Source organism: Felis catus, chromosome X (genome assembly GCF_018350175.1).
Source record: "Felis catus isolate Fca126 chromosome X, F.catus_Fca126_mat1.0, whole genome shotgun sequence".
In the NCBI taxonomy this organism is placed as follows: Eukaryota; Metazoa; Chordata; class Mammalia; order Carnivora; family Felidae; genus Felis; species Felis catus.
The window spans coordinates 122,165,037-122,186,238 of record NC_058386.1 but is presented as its reverse complement, the minus strand read 5'-3'; the positions used below and the strand labels follow the sequence as shown (position 1 = coordinate 122,186,238).

The 21,202-nt window shown below is 49.0% G+C and overlaps 2 protein-coding genes across 7 annotated transcripts in view; both read left to right on the top strand.

The window, feature by feature from the left end:
• The window catches only part of TMEM185A (transmembrane protein 185A), a 36,642-nt gene extending 19,431 nt beyond the window's left edge, over nucleotides 1-17,211 (top strand). For 2 of the 6 annotated variants that reach the window (XM_045050672.1, XM_045050675.1), the window contains exons 2-8: nucleotides 2,009-2,185; nucleotides 4,364-4,571; nucleotides 10,207-10,290; nucleotides 13,461-13,637; nucleotides 14,193-14,316; nucleotides 15,299-15,442; nucleotides 15,536-17,211. In XM_045050672.1, coding sequence (XP_044906607.1) covers nucleotides 2,009-2,185; nucleotides 4,364-4,571; nucleotides 10,207-10,290; nucleotides 13,461-13,637; nucleotides 14,193-14,316; nucleotides 15,299-15,442; nucleotides 15,536-15,780 — 1,159 coding nt within the window. In that variant the 3' untranslated portion in view covers nucleotides 15,781-17,211. Of the gene's footprint in view, nucleotides 1-2,008; nucleotides 2,186-3,548; nucleotides 3,629-4,363; nucleotides 4,572-10,206; nucleotides 10,291-13,460; nucleotides 13,638-14,192; nucleotides 14,317-15,298; nucleotides 15,443-15,535 lie in introns of all 6 variants that reach the window. The other 4 variants (XM_045050676.1, XM_045050677.1, XM_045050673.1 and 1 more) reach the window with 4 other exon arrangements.
• A 129-nt stretch (nucleotides 17,212-17,340) lies between these two features.
• Nucleotides 17,341-20,870, top strand: HSFX2 (heat shock transcription factor family, X-linked 2). Its single transcript, XM_045050397.1, is given in 4 exon segments — nucleotides 17,341-19,098; nucleotides 19,100-19,211; nucleotides 19,278-19,382; nucleotides 20,216-20,870. Coding segments are annotated over 4 exon segments (1,278 nt in total). The 5' UTR covers nucleotides 17,341-18,562; the 3' UTR covers nucleotides 20,741-20,870.
• The last annotated feature ends 332 nt before the right edge of the window (nucleotides 20,871-21,202 follow it).

Sequence of the window (21,202 nt, the reverse complement as noted above, 5' to 3'; positions counted from 1 at the left end):
ACCTAGATTAGTATTTGATTGAATAAACAGAGGACAGGAATCTTGGGGGGCATGTTTATAATTCTGCCTACCAAAGTTATGGACTTGATGACAGGAATAGTATCCTGATTATCCAGGTGGACCCAATCTAATCACATAAGCTCTTAAGCAAAGAACCTTCTATGGAAGCAGGAGCAATATGGCAGAAGGGGAAGTCAGAAGAATTCTAAGCATGAGAAAGATTCACTGTGCTGTTGCTGGCTTTGAGTTTTAAAGGCTTATGTGCCGGGATCAGAGAGAGACATCTAGGATCTTAAGGGAAGCCCCATGCTGGCAGTCAGTGAAGAAACTGGGATCTCAGTCCTACAACCACAAGAAAGCAAATTGCCAGCCACCTGAATGATCTTGGAAGCGATTCTTCCCAGAATCCCTTGATAAGAGTCCAGCCAACCAACATGTTGACTTCAGCCTTATGAACATCTGAGCAGTGAAACCAACCAAGCCTGTCTGGACTTCTGACATACACAACTGTGAGATAATAAACTTGTATTGTTTTAACCTGCTAAGTTTGTGATAATGTGTTATAGCAACAATAGAAGATGAAAACAGATATTACTATACCACTGCAGCTTTCTTTTGGTCAGTATTTGCTTGGTATAAATTTTCTCTGTCCTTTTAGTTTTAATCTGTGATTTTATCAATTCATGACATAGGTTTCTTATAGATAGCATATAGTTGTCCTGCTTTTTAATCCAATGTGACCATCTTTACCTTTTAACTGGTAGACCATTTACACTTACTGTGATTGTCAGTAGGGTTGGGTTTTAACTACCTCTTGCTGAACCCTGGGAACTGCCTCTAGGCAGTAAGCTGGAGCATTAATAAAGTTTATTTTCTTCCTCCCTCCCTCCCTGTCATCACAGTCCTTTGTTGTCTGTTGTCCAGTATCTGATAACTGTTGTTTCATATATTTTGTCCAGTCTGTTGTTTAAGGTTGGAAGAAAAACCCCATTCCTCTTACTTCATTAAATCTGGAAATAGAAGACCTCAACAATGTAATTTCTAACTATTTTAAGGACATTATCTTCAGGAAATCCCTTTTATGGGAAATGTGTATGTGTGTGTGTGTGTGTGTGTGAGAGAGAGAGAGAGAGAGAGAGAGAGAGCACACGAGAGTGAGTGCGAGAGAGAAATCTATTCAGTCACAGAAATTATAATACATGTACTAAAATGTTACTGTATCTGAACCTTGAAGATTAAAAATGTCATGGCTTTTTAAAAATAGAATCAAATAATTAGTGACAAAACTTGACCATATCGTAAACATGTCAACCTTTTTCAGTCTCCATGTCTTGGTACGTCTAGTTCTTTCTGCTTGGAATGCTTCCTCATTTCACAATATTTCTTGCCTGGCAGCTTTCCATATATCTTCTGGAAGTTTCTCTCCTTCTTAGTACCCCCAGACAGAATCCATATTTCTTCTTCTGGGTTTCCATCAATGTCTACCCTAGCACCATTCCAGCACATATCATGTTGTATTATAATTGTGTTTCTTTTAAGAAAAATTTTAATGCTTTTATTTATTTTTGAGAGAGAGAAAGAGACAGAGCACCAGCAGGGTAGGGGCAGAGAGAGAGGGAGACACAAAATCTGAAGCAGGCTCCAGGCTCTGAGCTGTCAGCACAGAGCCCAACGCGGGGCTCGAACCCACGAACCATGAGATCATGACCTTAGCCAAAGTCAGATGCTTAACCGTCTGAGCCACCCAGGCACCCCATACAGTGACGTGTTTCTGTGTGGACTCTCTCCTACCGGGAAGCCCTAGAAAGCAGGGAACTTATTTTAGTCTTCTTTATGTGTCCCTTATCCCCTAACACACAGTGTATGTCTACTGCATAGAACCTTTCAATAAACGATTGTTGAATTAGTGACTCTTTACACATGCTCAAAAATACTGTTCTTACTCTCCCTTTCAGTATCACATATTTGTAAAAGTGAGTCCTCTTTAATCATTTTACTTTTCTCCTAGTAAATTCCTCATCTATGCCTGTCTCCTGCTGTTCTCTGTGCTGCTGGCCCTTCGTCTGGATGGCATCATTCAGTGGAGTTACTGGGCTGTTTTTGCTCCAATATGGCTGTGGAAGTTGATGGTCATTGTTGGAGCCTCAGTTGGAACTGGAGTCTGGGCACGAAATCCCCAATATCGGTAATACTGCTTTATAAAACTGATTGGTCTCTTCCCTAAGGGAGCAAGATCTTGTTTTTCACTTTTAATTAAATAAGCACTATTTTTTTCTACCTATCTAGGGTTTTATAAGAACCATAATATAGGCAAACTGGGTTCTAGCCTAAGTACTTTTCTAAATTAGTTGTTGGATATGCATTTTTTACATATAAGCAGTGTTTCTTGGGGTGCTTAAGGTCCTAGCTGGCCCACAATAGGCAATGTAAACTAAAATGCATCCAAAATATCGAACTGTTACACCATGCTAAACTAGGAAGTATAAGACTATCATGTTTGCAAGAGCAGTTCTACAAAACAAAGTCCTGGCTTTGGTCACCAGGGATCTATCAGTCTCCAATTCAGTCCCAGAGCTGGGGTTCGCCTTGTCCCAATCCCCTGGTCCTGGGGTTTTAGGGCTGTTAGTGGTGTGGGTGAGGTGGTTTGGCTGGGAAACAGCGAGTCCCTGAGATAGGGAAAGTTGAGGCCCAGATGCCGTGAAGGAGAGCAGAGCATTTGGGAGCCAGGAAGAGGGGTCACCTTTACCCTCAACTCCCCTGAGCCTTTCTTGGCTGCCTCAGCTAGTCCAGGTTCCTGGAGTCGGCTCCCTGTGCTGTGCAGCCTAGGTTGCTGGGGCCTGGAGAGTCTCTTCTCCCTCACAGAGACCGGCACTTCAGAAAGGAAAAAGGGGGACTGGGGGGGGGGGGCTGTTCTCAGCCTTCGCCAGGCAGAGGGGGAGGGCAGGAGTGCCCAGCGGACAGGCAGGGCACATTCAGCTGCTCGTGAGAAAAGTGCAGGAGGTGTTTCAGTCTTGATCAACTTTAAAAATAAGATTTAGCCCATTAGCACATATGCATCTAAGAACTTTAAAACAGTCCTACAAAGAGCCTTGGCAGATGGGACACATTTGTGTGCAGTTGTTTTAAAGTCCTTAGACTTCCTTTATTTTTGAAGATTACCTGTGCAGCTGGCAAATCTTTTCTTTTTTATGAGATATTTTCAGATGTCTAATGTTTACGACTCAAAGATTGAAAAGTTAAATAACTAAACATTTTAGATTCCACTGATTAATATTTAGAAGCTATTTGAGCTTTGTCCTAGTGGTTTAATTTACGATGTTTATTTTTTTTAATTTTTTATTTATTTTTTATATTAAATATAACTTATCGTCAAATTGGTTTCCATAGAACACCCAGGGCTCATCCCAACAGGTGGTTTAGAGCAAGGAAAGGAATTATATGCGTGTGGTTGAGTGTCGTGAATGTTGGGGCATGGTCATTCTGGTGTTAACATTATCCAGTGGAAAGTTCTTGGTTCCCATAGAAGTAACCACTGGCTTCCTTTCCAGGTATATTTTCACCAAGAAGATACATCATAAATGTTTACCTGTATTTTGAATGAAATGTTCTCGGCTTTGCAGATGCTTTTGTAAGCATTTTCTTGATTAGCAGCCTTATTCTTTTTCAGTTTTCAATCAGAGCATTTCCTCCATGGTACGTAAACAGCTAGGTAAACTGATTTTGTTTAAAAACAGTTTTCACTGTTCTTATTTCTCTTTCATCTGCAGGTGTTAATTCATCCCAGTGGAAGAGAAAGGAAAACAAAAAGGCATTCATAATTTTATTTGCATTTTAAAATAGCACCTAACAATAATTGCTATATTTTCTTGAACTATCACCCACGCTGATTCATAAAGCTAGTTATTTTTATAGTGTTGCATGAAATGTGATTTACATGGTTTTTAATTCATTGAGGAATGAGGATCATGAGATTTAGGGGATAGTTGTCAGTTGTTAGTGGTAGAAGAAATCCGCTTGAATAATCTTGGAAGCAGCTGAATTCAAAGTTGTGAATAAAACCATTTGTGTACATGGTCAGAGAAATAACTGACCATTACTTCTGAGAACATCCTTACCCAGTTAAAACTTTGGTTTGCCTGCAGTGTTCATTTCTTGCCATGTAGTAGTTCTTTGGTGTTTGGAAGATTACATATTAAAGATGAAGTTTAAGTTAGTTTTCTACCTAACTTCCTTCGCTTTTTGTCAGACTTATCACTACAGTTCATGGTATCAACATAAGTTGGTATTTGGCCTGGACTGCTTGCTTGGTTTGAAGATTCTGAACTGAGACTATTTTTCTTCTTCTTCTTGTGTCCCTTTTTAGAGCAGAAGGAGAAACATGTGTGGAGTTTAAAGCCATGCTAATTGCAGTGGGCATCCATTTGCTCCTGTTGATGTTCGAAGTTCTGGTCTGTGACAGGATTGAAAGAGGAAGCCATTTTTGGCTTCTGGTCTTCATGCCTCTGTTCTTTGTTTCCCCGGTGTCTGTGGCAGCTTGTGTTTGGGGCTTTCGACACGACCGGTCCCTGGAGGTAAGATTTCGTTTATTTGAGAATGTTTTAAACAGGAAATCTGGTCACTTACTGTAATGAAGATCTCTTGCCCTTTGTTAGGAAGAGATGAATCATTAACTCCAGGTGATGATATGTAAGGAAGCAAAAGGACGATGGAAATAATCATGTTTCTTGGCTTAGAGCGCTGGCTCTTCACCCAGGCCATCAGGCTTCATCCAGCGTCACAGCTCGCCCCAGCCACCCGTGGTAGTCGGGCTTCTCCTGAGAAACAGAACCAATAAGAGAAGTGGGGAAGGGGAGAAGGAAGGGAGCAAAGGAGGGAGACAGAGATAGAGAGACAGACAGAGAGAGAGATCAGTTGTAAGGAGCTGGCTCATGTGTTGGGCGCTGGCGAGCCTGGTGTTCAGAGGTTGTGCCGATAGGCTGAATATGCAGGCTGCCTTGGTGCTACGGCCTTGAGGCAGCATTTCTTCGTCTCCAGGGAGCCTCAGGCCTTCTACCTAATTGGCAAAAGCCACCCACAGTATCAAGGACCACCTTCTTTACTGAAAGGCAATACTTTTCACAGCAATACCTAGACTCGTGCTTGATTAAATAACCGGGTGCCATGTAGCCCAGCCAAACAGACACATAAAACTAACCACCTTGCCACCTCAGACCCCATGATCTAGCACTTCATCTGCTCTCTAGTTAGCTTCAAGCCCTGTTTTTGCCTAGACACAGAGGATATACAGATCAATTAAAAAAGTAATACTAGAAAAACTAATACTAGTATCAAAAATGGTGGCAGCTCACATTTGTTGAGCACTTACTGTGTGCTGGGCACTGGGCTAGTCCCTTCCCATGTGGTAGTATCTTCTTAAAGATTCACAACAACCCTGCGAAGTAGATGCAGTCACCACCCCTGTCTTCCAGAGAGAGGAAGGAATGTGTTCCTGGCTGTTGGTTAAGGGGCAGGGCTGGGGCCAGGATCCCATGTCAGTCAGCCTGACTCCAGAGCCCGCACCGAACCACACGGAGGCTGAAGGCCCAGAGCCCTATACAGATGAGTTGAGGGGAGAACAAGATGGCTAGGGATGCTCTGTTTTGAGCTGGCTGAGTAAAAAGTAGAGGAAGGGGGATGGCACTTGAGCTGGAAGGCTCAGGGTACGTGAACTTGAGAAGGCACCCACAGAGAGGGAGGGGGAGAGAATAAGACCCTGAGGGACCCCATGGGCACAGGACCCTGAGCACTAGGAAGGGCTTGGTCTGGAACAGGGAGGGCATTCTCCATCCTGGCACTGGGGACAAGGGCACGGGGCAGTGTGGCTGGTAGGCTGGAGCGGCCGCGGGATCTGAGGACCCACTTTCCCCTCCCTGCAGTCCCCCCAGCCTTCACTAACCCGGCTGCTTCGCTGCACGGCCCCCTGGCTGCTTGCCAGGGTATGAAGACTTCATGAGGGAGTGCAGTTAGGAAAAAGACTCCTTGGGGGACAGTAATGGGAGCAAGGCTGGGAAACACCGAGACCCTCCTTGCCCCCTGTGCAGCCTACTGCCTGTCTGCCTCTGCGTGGCACTCCTTCCCAGGGGGAAGGAGACCTTCTCCCCTGCTGGTTCCTCTGAGCGTTTGCTCCTGAGTTCACAGAAAGGCTCCCTGCCTCAGCGCTGTTCTGACCGCTGTTCTGACCCCGTGCTCCCTGTTCAGCCCTACACTCCCCAGAAACTGGCCAGATCCAGTGGTCTCTCTCAGTCCATCTTTTCTGTAGCTCCTGACACCCCTGAGCTTTTGACTAGTCTGGTCACCTCTGCTTTGGCTCTATCGCCGCTTCTTAGGGTTCTAGGCTTGGGGGCACTTTCTGTCCTCACCTTGCCTACTCCCTCGGAATTATCTTGATCTTGTTTATACTTCCTGTCTCCACTGCCACTTAGGTTCTGTCACTCCCTAAATTCACACTGCAAAACTCCGATCTCTCCGCCAGCTCTAGGCTCCTCATGCAACCCCACCTGAATCTGCACTCCCTGTGCCGGTTAAAGGCACCACTTCCACCCAGTCACCCTTACCATTTTACTTTATGCCTCTCTTGCTCTGCATGTTTTCTCTATTACCTGGGCAGATGAAGCAAAACCAAGCTTTAAAAATCATTTGTGAAAGTTCACATTACACAGAATCACTGAGAGCACGCATTCTAGATACTCCACATGTGGCTCGACATTTCTCAGGGATCGAGGGACATGAGCTATTGGCCTTTTGGACGGGAAATGTTGTGTTGAACAGGACTGACTTCTGCACTGCAGGATGCTTATGCCTGACCTCTGGCCACGAAATGGTAGCGGAGGGGCTCCCTATGACAGGTCTTTGTGATGGCTGGTGGTACCACTGCGCATTTCCTAGCTTTTTCCTGGGGCAGCAGCGGTGTCGCCCAGGTTGAAAAGCACTGGGAGAGTTACCTAAATAGAGTTGGATAGGGACTGAGGAGGAGGTTTAAGATGACTAAAATTTTGGAACTTTGTTTCTTAGAAAATAAAAGTATATACAAGGACCAGGACTACATTGGGCACGAAACCATATTTTCCTAATGTGGAGCTACAAGATGCAAGTCGTTCATGCAGTCACACTCTCGGCCTTCCTGCCTGCAAGAAGAAACAGCATGCTGGCAGTTGAGCTCCCTCCCTCTTGCTTCTCATCTCCCGGGAGCAAGAGTACCTACCTGCATTTGCTAGAGGGTGACCGGGGATAGGCTTACACAGAGATACGGAGGAAAAGCAGGGTTTGCCAGGCTGCCTATGCAGGTGGGGCAGGGGATGGTGTTTTCCGGGCAGAAGGAATAACACACAAAGGCACAGAGGCAGGAGAAAATCTGTCCTCATGCTGAGCGAACTATGGTGACTCCAGTATGACTGGAGCACAGTTTGGCGAGTTGCGAGGCTTCTAGAGGTAGATGTTGATGACAGCTGCACAACAGTATGGGTGTATGTAATGCCACCAAGTTATGCAACTAGAGATGGTTAAGACGGTAAGTTTTCCAGTGTGTGCATTTTACCATGGTAAAAAAAGAGAAAAAAAAAAGGTTGCCTAGAACACGAAGTGGAAAGGAGACAGTGATGGGAGTTGGGGAAAGGAAGGCCATAAAGAGGAGCTGAGTAGGGGCCAGATCCTCAGTCCTCAGAGCGTGCACTGAGCCGTCCCAGGGCGCCATAGTGAACTCACAGGGCACCGTGGGATATTGGACATTTTTGAGGGAGAAGCAATGACAGCAACCGGCCTTGGGGACATGATATGAACTACTACCTCCAAGTAGTTTACCATTTTATTTTTTGGTCACACTACATTGGTTTTGATGATACCGTATAAGAAGCAAGGTTGTTGCCAGTTGCCATGATGCAAAGGTAGTCCTGTGCAAAAATCTACCTGGAGAACAGGTAATGAGGGTGGCACTGTCTTAAGAAATGATGCAGTACCTAATAGGCACACACATCCTCTTAGGGAACAGTTGTGGTTCTTTAAGAAGGAGATAAAAATCATATTTTTCTTTCAATTTATATGAGGTTTTTTTTTTTTAGATGGCTACTCAGGACATAAATACTTACTAAGTTTAGATCTAAATACTTAACCCAGTGGAACTGCTAGGGATTTCTTTCAGCCCAGAGGCCTATGAAAGAATTACTACCTCACTAAATGCCCTGTGAGCTGAGAACTTTGGGGAAGCTCTGGGCCAGATCAGATGGCTTCCTGTGAGTTTCATTTTGTAGGCAGTGGCAAGCCATTGAAGAGCAGTGAGTGCCACGGCCAGAAGGAAGACAGCCCAGATACTTGGGAGCAGAGAGCCTTCCAGACTGGAGGCTGGGAAGCTAGTTAGGGGCCTGTTGGAGGCATTTGGGGGGCTGGTGAGGGGAAGGTCCTGACTAGGCAGTGGTCCTCAGGGTGGTAGAGAGGACAGGACATGGTGCCTGAGCATGCAAGAGTGGGAAAAAGAATATAGGGTGCTTGCTGGCAGTGTGGCTTGGGTAATTGGGCCAGTGTGGTGCCTTACCACCCAACCTTCAAGGCGAGAGGCTACGGAAGGGAGTGGGACGGGATAAAGTTGTAAAGGTGCGAGGGGATAACAGACTCAGTCCGGGGCTGGCTCCAGCCAAGGCACCTCTGGGAGGGCTGGGTCTGGACCACAGCAGGAAGGCTAGGTCAGAGACAGGAGTGGGAGAAGCAACCAACAGGAGGTCATACAAGACAAGGCTCTGGACGGCAGGGCAAGCAAGTATAAGCATGTGTGTTTGCATCTGTGCCTCTCTAGTGGGGACAGAAGACTGAGTTGAAGGCTCTGGGGAGAAATCAGGGTTTAAGGAGAGGAGGAGACTGAAAAGGAGCTGTAAGAGCACGAGGAGGAGGGTAAGACTGCAGTGGGCTCCTGGAAAGACATGCCACATAGATGCCCCGTAGGATGATCTGACATAGGGGGTCTGATGCTATAGAGGTGACTGGCGACGTTGATAGAAGCAGTCACCAGTGGTCAGGGCTGGGGGCCGGATCACAGTGCTGAGAGCTCAGAATGGCAGGGGAGGCCAGGGGGGCTTGCGCATCCAGGAGGTCTTATATAGCTTGATGGAAACAGAAAGTGCTGTGGCTGGAGGGGATGTTGACTCCAGGGACGGATGGGGTCATTTGGTCTTGGGGTTGTTTTGTGTTTGATGAGAATGACTTGAATTTTTTTCCGTGCTTCTGGGAGGGATCAGTGGAATAGGCAGGGCTAAAGATGCAATAAGGAAGGGCGCCTGGTGGCTCAGTTGTTTGAACATCTAAGGCTCAAGTCATGATCTCACTGTTCGTGGGTCCAAGCCCCACGTTGGCTCTGTGCTGACAGCTGAGTCTGGAGCCTGCTTTGGATGCTGTGTCTCCCTCTCTCTCTGCCCCTCCCCCACTCGCACTCTGTCTCTGTCTCTCTCTCAAAAATAAACATTAAAAAAAAAGATGCAGTAAGGAATCTGTAATTGATGTCTTGATGTGACAAGGTCCTCAAGGAACCAGAAAGGAAGGGGTGGGGTGTAGATCTGAGTCCTGAGTACAAGAAGAAGGAGATACAGGTATGGTTAGAAATCAAGAAGTTTGTGGGTAGGGGCAAGAAGGATGCTTGGGGTGTCTGCCACGGATTGCCTCTACTCAGCGAGCCTGGAAACAAAGTTATTGTTTGGTAAGAGTGTAAAGGACAGAGCAGCCACTAAGTAGAGGGCCTGAGGCAGGAGACGGGGGGCAGGTTTCTTTTTGCCGCCGCATTGCTTTGTTCCTGTGGTTTTGAAAATCAGGAGGTCCCAGTATAATTTTTTAAGTTTATTTATTTATAAAGTAATAAATAAACTGTCTCTCAAAATAGAGAGAGAGAGAAAGTGTGTGCAAGTCGGGGAGAGGCGGAGAGAGAGGGAGAGAGGAGAATCCCAAGCGGGTTCCGCACTGTCAGCACAGAGCCCAATGTGGGGCTTGAAGTCATGAACCGTGAGATCGTGACCGGAGCCAGTCAGTGCTTAACCTGGGTGAGCCACCCAGGCACCCCTGGAAGTCCCACTATAACTTGCTAAAACTTTTACCATATTGTAATTCTCATTGCCTTTTAGTGTGTCAACCAAATAATTGCAGTATTGAATACAACTTTTACTTTGTTTAATTGACTCTTCTCTTCATTTTTAGCTAGAAATACTGTGTTCTGTCAACATCCTGCAGTTTATATTCATTGCCTTAAGACTGGACAAGATCATCCACTGGCCCTGGCTTGTATGTAACTTTTAAAATCCTAAAATAAACTTTTCTTTTTTTAATTATAAACGTAATTTGTGTTCATTGTAGAAAACTTGGAAAAGAGAGGAGCGTAGGTAATAGAATGATAATCCCCTGTAATCCCCTGGGAGATTCTCCGGTTAGTGGTTTGTGTTTCCTGTGCTGGAGGTTATTGTCTCATACAGATGGCTGAGAGCGTACTGTGTGTGTCATTTTGTGCACTGCTTTCTCATTCTAATGCATCGTAAGCATTTTCCTGTGTGGAAAAGGCCTTGTTAAATATAACCTAAGGTTTAATTGATGCAGTATTCTTCCAGTGCATTTACCAAACCATCCCCTTATTTCCAAATATTGAAGTTGAGATGAGTGTGATTCTAAACCATGATGTAACATATATTTTTGTACATAAAAATCTTTGCCTGATTGTTTTCATAGGAAAGACTCTGGAAACAGTATTACTGGGTGGGAGCTTTCTGAGATTTTGAAATACAAACTGCACTACCAGCTTGCTTCTCAAAAGAGTTGTGTCAGTTCACACTCTTTCCAGGGATGAGGTGTAAAGCCATGCGTATAATCTGTGGCCTCAGTTACTGGGTGTGTGGTTAAAATTGCCTACATAGATGGATAGAAGGGCGGGTGGATGGATCGATCAGGCTACATATATATGTAAGTATGTACTCATGTCAAGCTACAAATTAGAGAATATGGTAGGACTTCCCACTACTGATGCAGAGAACAGAGGTGGAAGAGGTGCGTTGCCTCTGGGAGATGAGGTCATGCCAGTGTTTTCTTCTGTTTTTTTTCCCCCCTCTGCTGTTTCATGTGTACTTTTACATGTGAACGTGGTTTACTTTAAGAAAAAGTAACAAATAGAGTAAAAAAAGAAAATATTCATTTGGTGACAGGGAGAAAAATGAGGGAACACAAGTCACCTCCATAGTGAATAGAGACAAGACTCTTCACCTCTGCCCAAGTCTTTGATAAAACAGTCGTAATAAAACAACGTTTGGCTACCTGTCCTGCACTTTTAGGGTGCCGTCTCTGGGGAATCGTAATTGGGTTCAGAATTTTGTGTTGTGACATGGAGGAAACAAATGTGAGCAAGACCGAAATTTTAGTATAAGGTGCCCTCAGAGAAAAAAAAAGATGAGGAATGAAGAATGTCTTCTGTAGGTGAATGGAGGGATTTTTCCGGCCCCAGTCCTGTGCAGGTCCCAGCAGGTGGAGCAGCCTGATTGCGCACTTCCCACAATGATCAAGAGAGACCGAGTGAGGCTGCTATGATCACGGACATTCCACCCACGGGGGCCCCAAGTGAGAGCGGCTGCATGAGGAGGGAACACAGGGAAGAAAGAGGCTCTCCAGAGACTTTTCGGCCAGACCTACCATCAGCAACTCCAAGCGATTCGAGAGGATTAAAAATCACACACCAACTCAAGTCATAGGTCTAAAAACAAAATGGAAAACCAAAGTACTATTTGAAGAAAACGTAGGAGAAAATCTTTGAGGCCTGGGGTTAGATGAGGAGTCCCTACAAGTGACACTAACAACAAGGTCCATAAAAGAAGCTCAGAATTGAAATGGAATTAATGAAAAGACAGGCCACAGAGCAGCAGAAAATATTTGGAAAGCACATGTCCAAACAAGGACTTGTATCCAAAACATCAGAAAGAACTCTCAAAACTCAAAAAACCACCCAATTTTAAAACTGACAGAAGACTTGGAAAGACCGTTCACAAAGAGGATAGACACACGACAAATACGCACATGGACAGGATGTCATCACCCATCAGGGAAAGGCAGAGGAAAATCAGGACGAGGCCCTTCAGCACACTCACCGGAATGGCAAGGAGAAAGAAAGCAATGCCAAGCGCAGGGGAGGGCGTGGAGGGGCCGGGACACTTGTGCACCGCCAGGGGGAGTACCGAACTGCATAGGCACTCTGAGAAACAGGCAATTTCGTATCCAGTTAAACGTGCAGTCACCCTACGATGCCGCAGAGCCAATCCTGGGTATTTGCCCTGGAGAGATGAGTACGTACAGCTACACAAAAGCCACGCGCAAGTGTTCACAGCAGCTTTATTTGTGATAGCCAGACACGAGAAAGCAGCCAGATCAACTTCCACGGGTGGCTCGATAAACAGGCAGTGGTGCATCCGTCTGGCAGAATACCACTCGGCACTAAAAACGACCTGTCGTTACACACAACAGACTGGAAGAACCTCCCAGACATTCTGCAGATTGAGAGAGGGTAGTCTCAGAATGTCACATGCTCTGTGGTGCCATGCACATCACGCTCTGGGAAAGATAAAAGTGCTAGTGATAGAGGATGGATCAGTGGTTGCCTGGGGTAGGGGTGGGGTGAGGGTATGACACTGCAGGGACAGCACGGAGGAGTCCTGTGGGGTAAAGGAGCTGTCCTGTGTCCTGCCAGAGGATACACAGTTCTGCACGTGCATGGGTGACAAATCCTAGAAGTATATACCAAAAGGACACAGTCAGTTTACCGTTCGATAACATGGGACGGAAGGATGACAGACGGATCCAAGGGGCAGAACAGGAAGGAGAAGGATCACGCAGGGGAGACTGGTGGGGACCCGAGTGCCTCTTCTCTGGGCTCGTGCAGGGGTGAAGCCAGGTCTTTCCGGCGCAACGGCAGCAGACGTGTAACCCGCCTGGGCAAGGTGGCAGGGACCAGGTGGCAGAACCCTGTCAGTGACAGCGTGCATGTGAGCGGAGGGCTTCTGCAACCCGGGCAGTGAAAGTTCCCAGGAGCACGTCCCCCAGAGTCTCTGGCCAAAGTGCCTCTGGTGGGATGGGGAAGCAGCCCGTGGAGAGGGCATGTCAGGGGCAGGTGAGGTGAGTGCGCAGGGTGGCGGGCTGCCCTGTTCCCTGGAGGGCAGAGCCAGGGGCCGGCTGAGTGAGGTCATATCTTAGGAAGGGCGGCTGTTGGGCTCCTCCCCCAGGAGTGGCCCACAGCAGAGCATGTCCCAGCGCGGGCGGCAGGCCCCACACTGTCCTTCATGGCACCCCTGGGGTGCAGGGCGGCTGTCCTCGTTCGGGCGCACACGGTCTTAGCTACAGAGATCCATCAGGGGCTTGGCTATGCCTCCCTTGAGGTGCTGGGCACAAACTATAAAGGTTTTTTTCTCTCCTCCTTCCCTCAGGTCGTGTGTGTTCCCCTGTGGATTCTTATGTCCTTTCTGTGCCTGGTGGTCCTCTATTACATCGTGTGGTCTGTTTTGTTCCTGCGTTCCATGGATGTGATTGCAGAACAGCGAAGGACACACATAACAATGGCACTGAGTTGGATGACCATTGTCGTGCCTCTCCTTACTTTTGAGGTAAGCTTTAGACAGCAGAACTCTTCAGGCCCCGAGTCCCACCCTTCCCTGTGACAGCACCCTGCGTGCCTGTCAAGGCAGCCTGCTCTGCCTGGAAATGAGCTGGCCCCTGAAAAGCACATGGAGAGGATGATGGTAAAATTAGAGCGACCTTTCTTTTGGGGGGCTGGCAGTGAGAAGTCTCTCTAGCCATGATGCATGGGTGTGTACTGATTTGTTTACATGTAGAAAGAGAACGTTGGGTGTTTTTGGTATTTTGAGTTCTGTGCAGGATTATAGAATGCGCACTGTTGACTCTTTAGAACAAACACCAAAGGAGCCTCCTGTAACAATGTTGGTGTTGGAAACTTCCCAAATGGACAGATTTTGCTTAGTCCTGAAGATGGATACAAAAGCTTATCTCATTCTGTCCCACAGAATAGAGGGTTTCGTAGTCTCCTGTGGAGCTGACTTTTCCCCTTATGACACCTGACAAAGGAAGGGTGGACTGGCTTCAGACATCGTCCACCCTCAGATGCTTTATCAATAGAACCTCAACTGTTTCTCTTTCCTTAGATCCTGTTGGTTCACAAACTGGATGGCCACAACGCATTCTCTTGTATCCCAATATTTGTCCCCCTTTGGCTCTCCTTGATCACTCTGATGGCAACCACATTTGGACAGAAGGGAGGAAACCACTGTATGTACTTAGCACTTCAGAAGCCCTTGACCTGTGTGTGTGTGTGTGTGTGCATATGTGTGTGTGTGTGTGTGTGTGTGTGTGTGTGTGTGCATGCACGTGGCCCCCACTCTTTGAAAAGATGAGCCTGAGGGTCTGCGCTCAGGGAGGTCGTGTGGGAAATCTGGACCTGAGGAAGGCCTGGAATTTTCCAAGGAAAGGGTGAGCTTTCAACCTTGCTTTCCCTGCCCCACACCATGGCCTTCCTAGTGTACGCTCTGCCATTTGAGGTAGGACTGACCATGGTAGGTAGCCTCTCAGCCCCATCCCCTCTGCTGCAACATGGGGATCAAGATACCTGCTTTCCAGGGGCTCCCAAGGATTGATCAGACTAAGATCCATGTCGCCAACCAAATCCTGAGAGTCCTTTTAGGTTCTGTGTCCTCCTCATTCTCCCCAGTGACATTCCTGACATCACTGTGTCTTGTCAGCGGTGCTCTGCTTGCTCTCTCTTCTCTCTCCACCCACACGATGGCACCTTCGGTTTTGAAGTGATCCTTGACAGAGGTTCCCTCCTCACTAGACTGTGAACTCCTCTGCGGGTAGCCCCAGAGCACACCATTCTAAAAGCCAGGGGGATGGGGGCGGGGCACATTGTGCCCTGGGAGAGCCAGCACTGAGCCGATGGTCCCATGGTACAGACAGCAAGAGCAGGCCTCAGAGAAGTAACTTTGAGAAGTAGCTCAGGCTGCCTGCCTGCCTGGACCAATGTGCCTGCCAGATACTGACAGAAGTCCCTTTCTGGGATGACATCCTTGACATTCTTTGTCACATGTGAGCGTATCCCAGGCGGGGCAGATGGGAGGATGTTGACAAAGTCTTGATGCCGCAGGGACTTGACATTGCTAGAGTGGTCCTTCTCATTGGAGCAGCCATCCGAGTCCCGGAAGGCCTGTGCCTGTGGGCCGCCCCACCTCACCCACAGTTTCCCATCCCTAACAAGGTTGCAGGGGTTCGTGTGGTCACTGCCAGCCTGGGGGCCCCACTTGGAGAGCCACGGAGCCACAGGCCTTTCCCCTTGCCCTTAGTGGCTATTCAGGCCTTGCTCTATCTTCATTTCTAAGACATCAGGATAAAGCATTAAACGGTACGTGTTAAACATCACATTCAGGAAAGAAAAGTCACACGAAATTCAGTGGAGGCTAGTGTTTGAAAAAGTTTTTTCATACTTCTTTTTCAGGGTGGTTTGGTATTCGCAAGGATTTCTGTCAGTTTCTGCTTGAAATCTTCCCATTTTTGAGAGAATATGGAAACATCTCCTACGACCTCCATCATGAAGATACTGAGGAAACCGAAGAAACCCCAGTTCCAGAACCTCCTAAAATTGCTCCAATGTTTCGGAAGAAGACCAGGGTCGTTATCACCCAGAGCCCTGGGAAGTATGTCCTCCCACCTCCCAAACTGAATATTGAAATGCCAGATTAGACACCACTTCCTTGGACAGAATGCAAGCGGACCACCGGGACGCACGCACGCTGTCTCCTACCCTCCTCTGCCTCTTTGTTGACCCCACCCAGAACTGGAGCCGAGGCCAGGGCTCCGGGAACTTCCATCTCATGCCTTGTTTGCACTCAATGCCTACCAGTGACTCACCCTGACGGGACGCACACATGGCAGGTGACTGGCACCCGCGGTGTGGGCTGGGCTAGGGCGCGTGTCAGTGGACGTGGGCGTGAAGGAGGGAGCGTGTGTGAGAAGGGGAAAGCCATCACCTCTGGGCAGGCGCCTCAGGAGCTGACTTGGATCTGTTAGGGATGGCTGCTTAGGCCAGAAAAGGAGCTGGTTTTCAAAGTGCTAAAATTCCTATTGAAAGTGTTCTTTGAAAATGGTTTTTTAGACCAGGCTGGCCACACCATGTAGCTTAGATTCTCCTGTCGCAGCGTAGTCAGTAGGAACTGTAAATACGCCTCTGCAGCACCACGAGTGTACCTACACCGTCATTACTGTTTGTGTTCCTGCTGTGGAAGTCGTTTCTCTTTGGGCAATGCTGACAGCAGTTTTTAATGGCCCCATCGGTGAGCCCTTTCCAATGGAGTGACTCCGTGCCTGTATAGTATTTATACAAATATTTTAGCATTGTAATATACCGTGTTAAATCCTAGTTCTGTACAGTATATTCTGTTAAAGTATTTTTTTACGAGCTTGTATGGGAGACGTGTGTTCTGTTGCAGAAGCAGAAGCTGCTGGCGCACCTGTCCTGCCCAGGGGGTGTCACCCCTTAACGGGCCATCGTCATCACCCCCCTTGAAATCCTCCACACACAGTGGCTGCTACTGCCAGAACAGCCACGATAAGCAAGAAATGGTTTGTGCTTTTCCTACATTCTGGGAATATGTGCGTGAGCTGAAACTAGAGAAACTGGAAGAAGTTGCTGAAACTGGAAACAGCCACTGGAATCACGTGTTTGTTAGGGTCTGAGGCCCTTTGTCGGGCCCCCAACAAAAGTCCTTCCGGCCGGCCAGCCCCGTGCTTTCAACTGGGAGTACACTTGCTCCAAGAGCTGCTGGTAGAGCCCTGGGCGAAGCAGAAGAAAGCAGATCCTCCAGGATAAGAGCCTTTGGCCTGAGAACAAGTAGCCGTTTGTGAAAGGAGGGAAAAGGCGCACTGGCATTGTCACGCAGGAGAGGGAAGGGTTTAACGGGGGCAGCTGCTGACGTCTCTCCGTCAGGCTCGGCCAATGTCCAGCACATGAGACTGCCTGGAAGCGGTGCCCAGCAAGCCTGTTGTCTCTGGGGGGGAGGGGGAACGTTGGGAATGGCATAGCCTTTCTTGCTTGCTGTGTAACAAATGTAGCTCAATCCACTATTTTTGCTCCCTGCAGTTGTTCAATAAACTGGTTCCTCCTTTTCCATGGTACTGCGTGCATCTTCCGCGAGATACGGTCGGTCCAGGACGCTTGGGTTCTTCTCGGCCAGCATGAAACACCTTGTAGCTGCCACAGGCAGTCAAGGCGTGTGGGGGTGGGTGAACATCTCTGATGAGTCTTCAGGTACAGCCTGAACCTAGAGAGTGTAGACAGACACGGACATCATGGAGACTCGACCATTGGCTGGGGAACCCCGTGCCATCATTGGGATAGCTTAGGAGCCTTATGAGAGTACTCCTGAGACCCAAGACAGTCTAAAACTGAAATGGGCTTTTTAGTGATCCTGGGGCATTGCTCGGTGACACCAGCAGCAGAGTGCTACTTACATTTAAAATCCCCTGTGATTTCTGCCTAGCTTGCCTAGCTGTCTTTGCATTTTACCGGGCATTTGAGTCAGATGGCTTTTCAGCCCATGGTTCACCTGCAGGTAGCCAAAGGCCACAGACCGTATTTCAGACTTGCTGTTAGACAGAATGCCCTGGAGTGTGGAGGCATTTCTGCTTCATGGAAATGTCTGGAAGATAGATCATTGACTTCCTGCCTAGAATCGAGTGTGTGTGGTGGGTCTTCAGGGTAGGTGGCCCTGCACGTGGGGAGAATGTGCGAGAGAGGCTTCTCTGCATGGCCGCCTCTTACTGATTCTCCCAGCCCCGCCCCCCAGGCAAGGATTGCAGAGCTCAAACCCTGGGCACAAACCGGGTGTCCCTACAGACATCAGTCAAGGAAAGTAAGCCAGCGTGAGGCCCGTGGCTCGTGCCTTGTTCCGACGGGCACGGGAATCTGCCCGGGAGGCATTGGTGGGGTGCGGAGAGGGGCAACGTGCAGGCTGAGGAGAGGCAAAGAGAAGGCCTCCTCCCCCTCATCATTGTGCAAGGTGGCGGTGGGTCCCTTGGCTAACCCATTCACCTAAGTAGCAGTCTCCATGTGCCTTCGGGTGACCCAGGCGTGGGTGAATTCGGAGGGTCTCTGTGGAGGACCTCGCCGTCCTGGCTGTGACAATGCTGAAAGGACCGTGTGGCTACTCCCTTGACCCTGGACACCCGTCCTGGCTTCTGCTGCCTGTTTGAAAGTATACATCTGGTGCGGGGCTCTCAAGGCCACGGCCTCAGAAAATGAGCTCTGACCTTTGGGCAGCACATCAGTGTGGGTCAGCCAGGTCCTGGGAGATCGAGGATACAAAGACAGTTGGTGGTTTGCCCCCATGTTTGGCATGGTTACTTTAAACCCGTAGATGAGTGTCGGCTTTCTGGGTGAACTACCTTGTGTGACCAGAATGTTGGCACACTGACAGGTCACTTGCATGGCTGGCCTTTTATTAGGTTACCGGCTAGCTGTGTTGCGATGTCACCCCCAAGTGACCCGAGCCCCTTTGTGGTGTCTCAAGCTGCACTGTTAGCAAGGGGTGCTGCTGGCCACGATACACTGTCATGTTTACAGGAAGGAAGGATGCACCACCGCCAAGGATGGCTAACCACAAGAAAAGTCATCCGACAGGCCAGGGGCCTGGCTTCAGGTTGGGCCGTTTCCTCCAGAAATAGGGGTTCCCGCAATTGGCTTGCAGAGCTATGCTCCCCCAGCAGACCCTCCCCACACCCTGGCTTCAGGCTGCTGCTTGAAGAAAATACTTCGCAAGCTTTGACTGAGGAGCCTTTGTTCAAAAGGCCACGCACCACCTGTGACGCCCTGTCCTTGGGAGCAGGCAATTTCCTCTGCCTGCCCTTCCCCAAGAAGCTGCGGAACATTGTTAATAGCAATCAGTTTGCATCCATTTGGTGGGACGATGATGGGACTTGCATAGGCATCGACGAGAAACTGTTCCAGAAGGAGTTTTTGGAGAGGCATGGCCTGAACAAAGTGTTTGAAACAGACTGTATGAAGTTTCATCCACCAGCTCGATGGAATCCTCTATGGATTCAACAAAATTCTTCAGGATGTCCTCCCATCCATGTGCCTGGCCAGCTTCTTCCCCGGAGACCCCATGCTGAGCAAAGTAAGGGTGGGTGACCCCACCCCCACCAGGGGCTGAACCCGCAGACTCTTGGGTGGTGGTGTCCAGGGGGCTGGAAATCCCAGCAGCCCCGATGGTGATTGGGTGCCCGTGTCCCACTATGGGCAGTGGCAATGGCAGCAGAGACTGAAAATGGGGAAGGTGCTCCGGATGGTGCCAAGGGTGTCCTGAACGCTTTCTTCAAAGGCCCAGCGCATGATGACGAGAGCACACGCTGCAGGGTGGGATGCTGGCACATGGTTAAGAGAGTAGATCCTAAGAGTTCTCGTCACACGGGGAAAACTTTTTCCGTGTTGCCACCTGCTTTTTTCTCTTTCCCCGTTTCTTAATTTTTTCTTTTGGTTTGGTGTCTATGTGAGGTAATGGGCATGCCCTGAGTGTGCTGTGGCCATCACTCCACAGCACACATAGGCGAAGGCATTGCTCTGTGCACCCTAAACAGAGTGCTGCCTGACAATCCCATCTCAATAAAACTTGGGAGACACTGTATCTTCATGCCCTCCTGCTCGGGGACAAGTGACAAGTGTCACCGGGGACGTGTGCATGCATGATGCCCATAGCTCTAAACCGTAACTGAGGTGGGTGTACGGGTCCCTTTTGGTGAAAGAGCTGTGTCCCTGGGCTGGTCTGGGGGTGCTAGCCCCCAAGCACTTTTTGAAGCCTGCTGAAGACTGGCCAAATGGGTGTGCTTGCCAAGTTCAGCGGGCCCCTGCAGGCCAAGAGCAACTCCCAGCAACGGGGCAATTCTGTTGCCAGCTGACACTTGCTCATAGAGCCGCCAGATCTCTCCCCATCTGCAGACTCCACGTCCCCCTTTGTCGGACTTATACGCTTACCCCCACTTGGCCCCTTGTATTTCTTGTCCCAGGTGACGTGCGGGTCATAAGTCAGTGAATGGGGATGATGGGCAAGCTAGCGCACACCTTCCTGTTGGGACTGCGATCTCCTCCAAAGAGGTCTCTGGACCACTGGCTTAGGTCACACAGGGGCCTAGAATGTTGGTGCTGGTTGTGATCAACTCTGTTGTGACTTGGGATTTCTTTTCCTCTTTCGATTTTGCATCTCAGTTACAGTTCTACAGCAGCCCCTTGTTTAAGGGAGCCTGCTCTCACCTCCTCGTGAGGATGAAGAGGAGAGTGGGCATTAAATCTGGGTTAAGGCAGGTGGAGAGCAAGCCCGAAGCCCTGGGAATTCCCCCAGCACCTGCAGCCACTGAACGACCAGAGGAACTCCCCACCTCTAATGAGGACAAGTGGGAGCCGGTGAGTAGCCGAGAGCTTGACAGTCCTACTACCCCGGTCAGGAGTGAGTCCGCCCCTCCAGCCATTCCAAGGATGGCAGCCAGGCCCAACTTGGATCTGGATGCTGCAGGAGGCCGGCCGACCAGCGGCCAGCCTGAGGGCACCCAGGTCTTGACACTCCCATGGCTGCCATGGCCATGCCTGGGGCCTTCCCCCTGGTCTGTCTCGCCCTGCCTTCTGCCCATGTGCATTCCTACGGGCCGCTGGTAGCTTTGCTGCCATGCCTCCCACGCTCCTGGCACCCCCAGACCAGCCCGGGGACATGTGCCATCTGCGCCCCTCCCCATGGCTGGGCTGCTGCCCTCGTGCCATCACTGGATGCCTGTCGTGGCTTCCAGACCTGCCGCCTCCATGACTGTGATTCCTTGTCCCCCAGGTCCATTCCACGGCGGTTTGGACTGCCGTTGTTTCCCAGAATACCTGCCATCTACTGATAGCCACCAGGGTACCCCGTCTACGCACACTACAACCCCTGCAGGTGATCATTTTGTCAGAAAACAGGCAGGTCAATAAAATGTATCAGAAAAGGAGCCATTTTCTGCTGAACCCAAGTGCTCCTGGCCCCTGTGATGTTTCTTTCTTAGCAGTGGGGTAGCCCTCTTTCGCTTGTGTGCTAGAGAATTCAGTGGAATACCGCTCCTGGCATAATGCAGCACCGAGTAGATAGTCAGT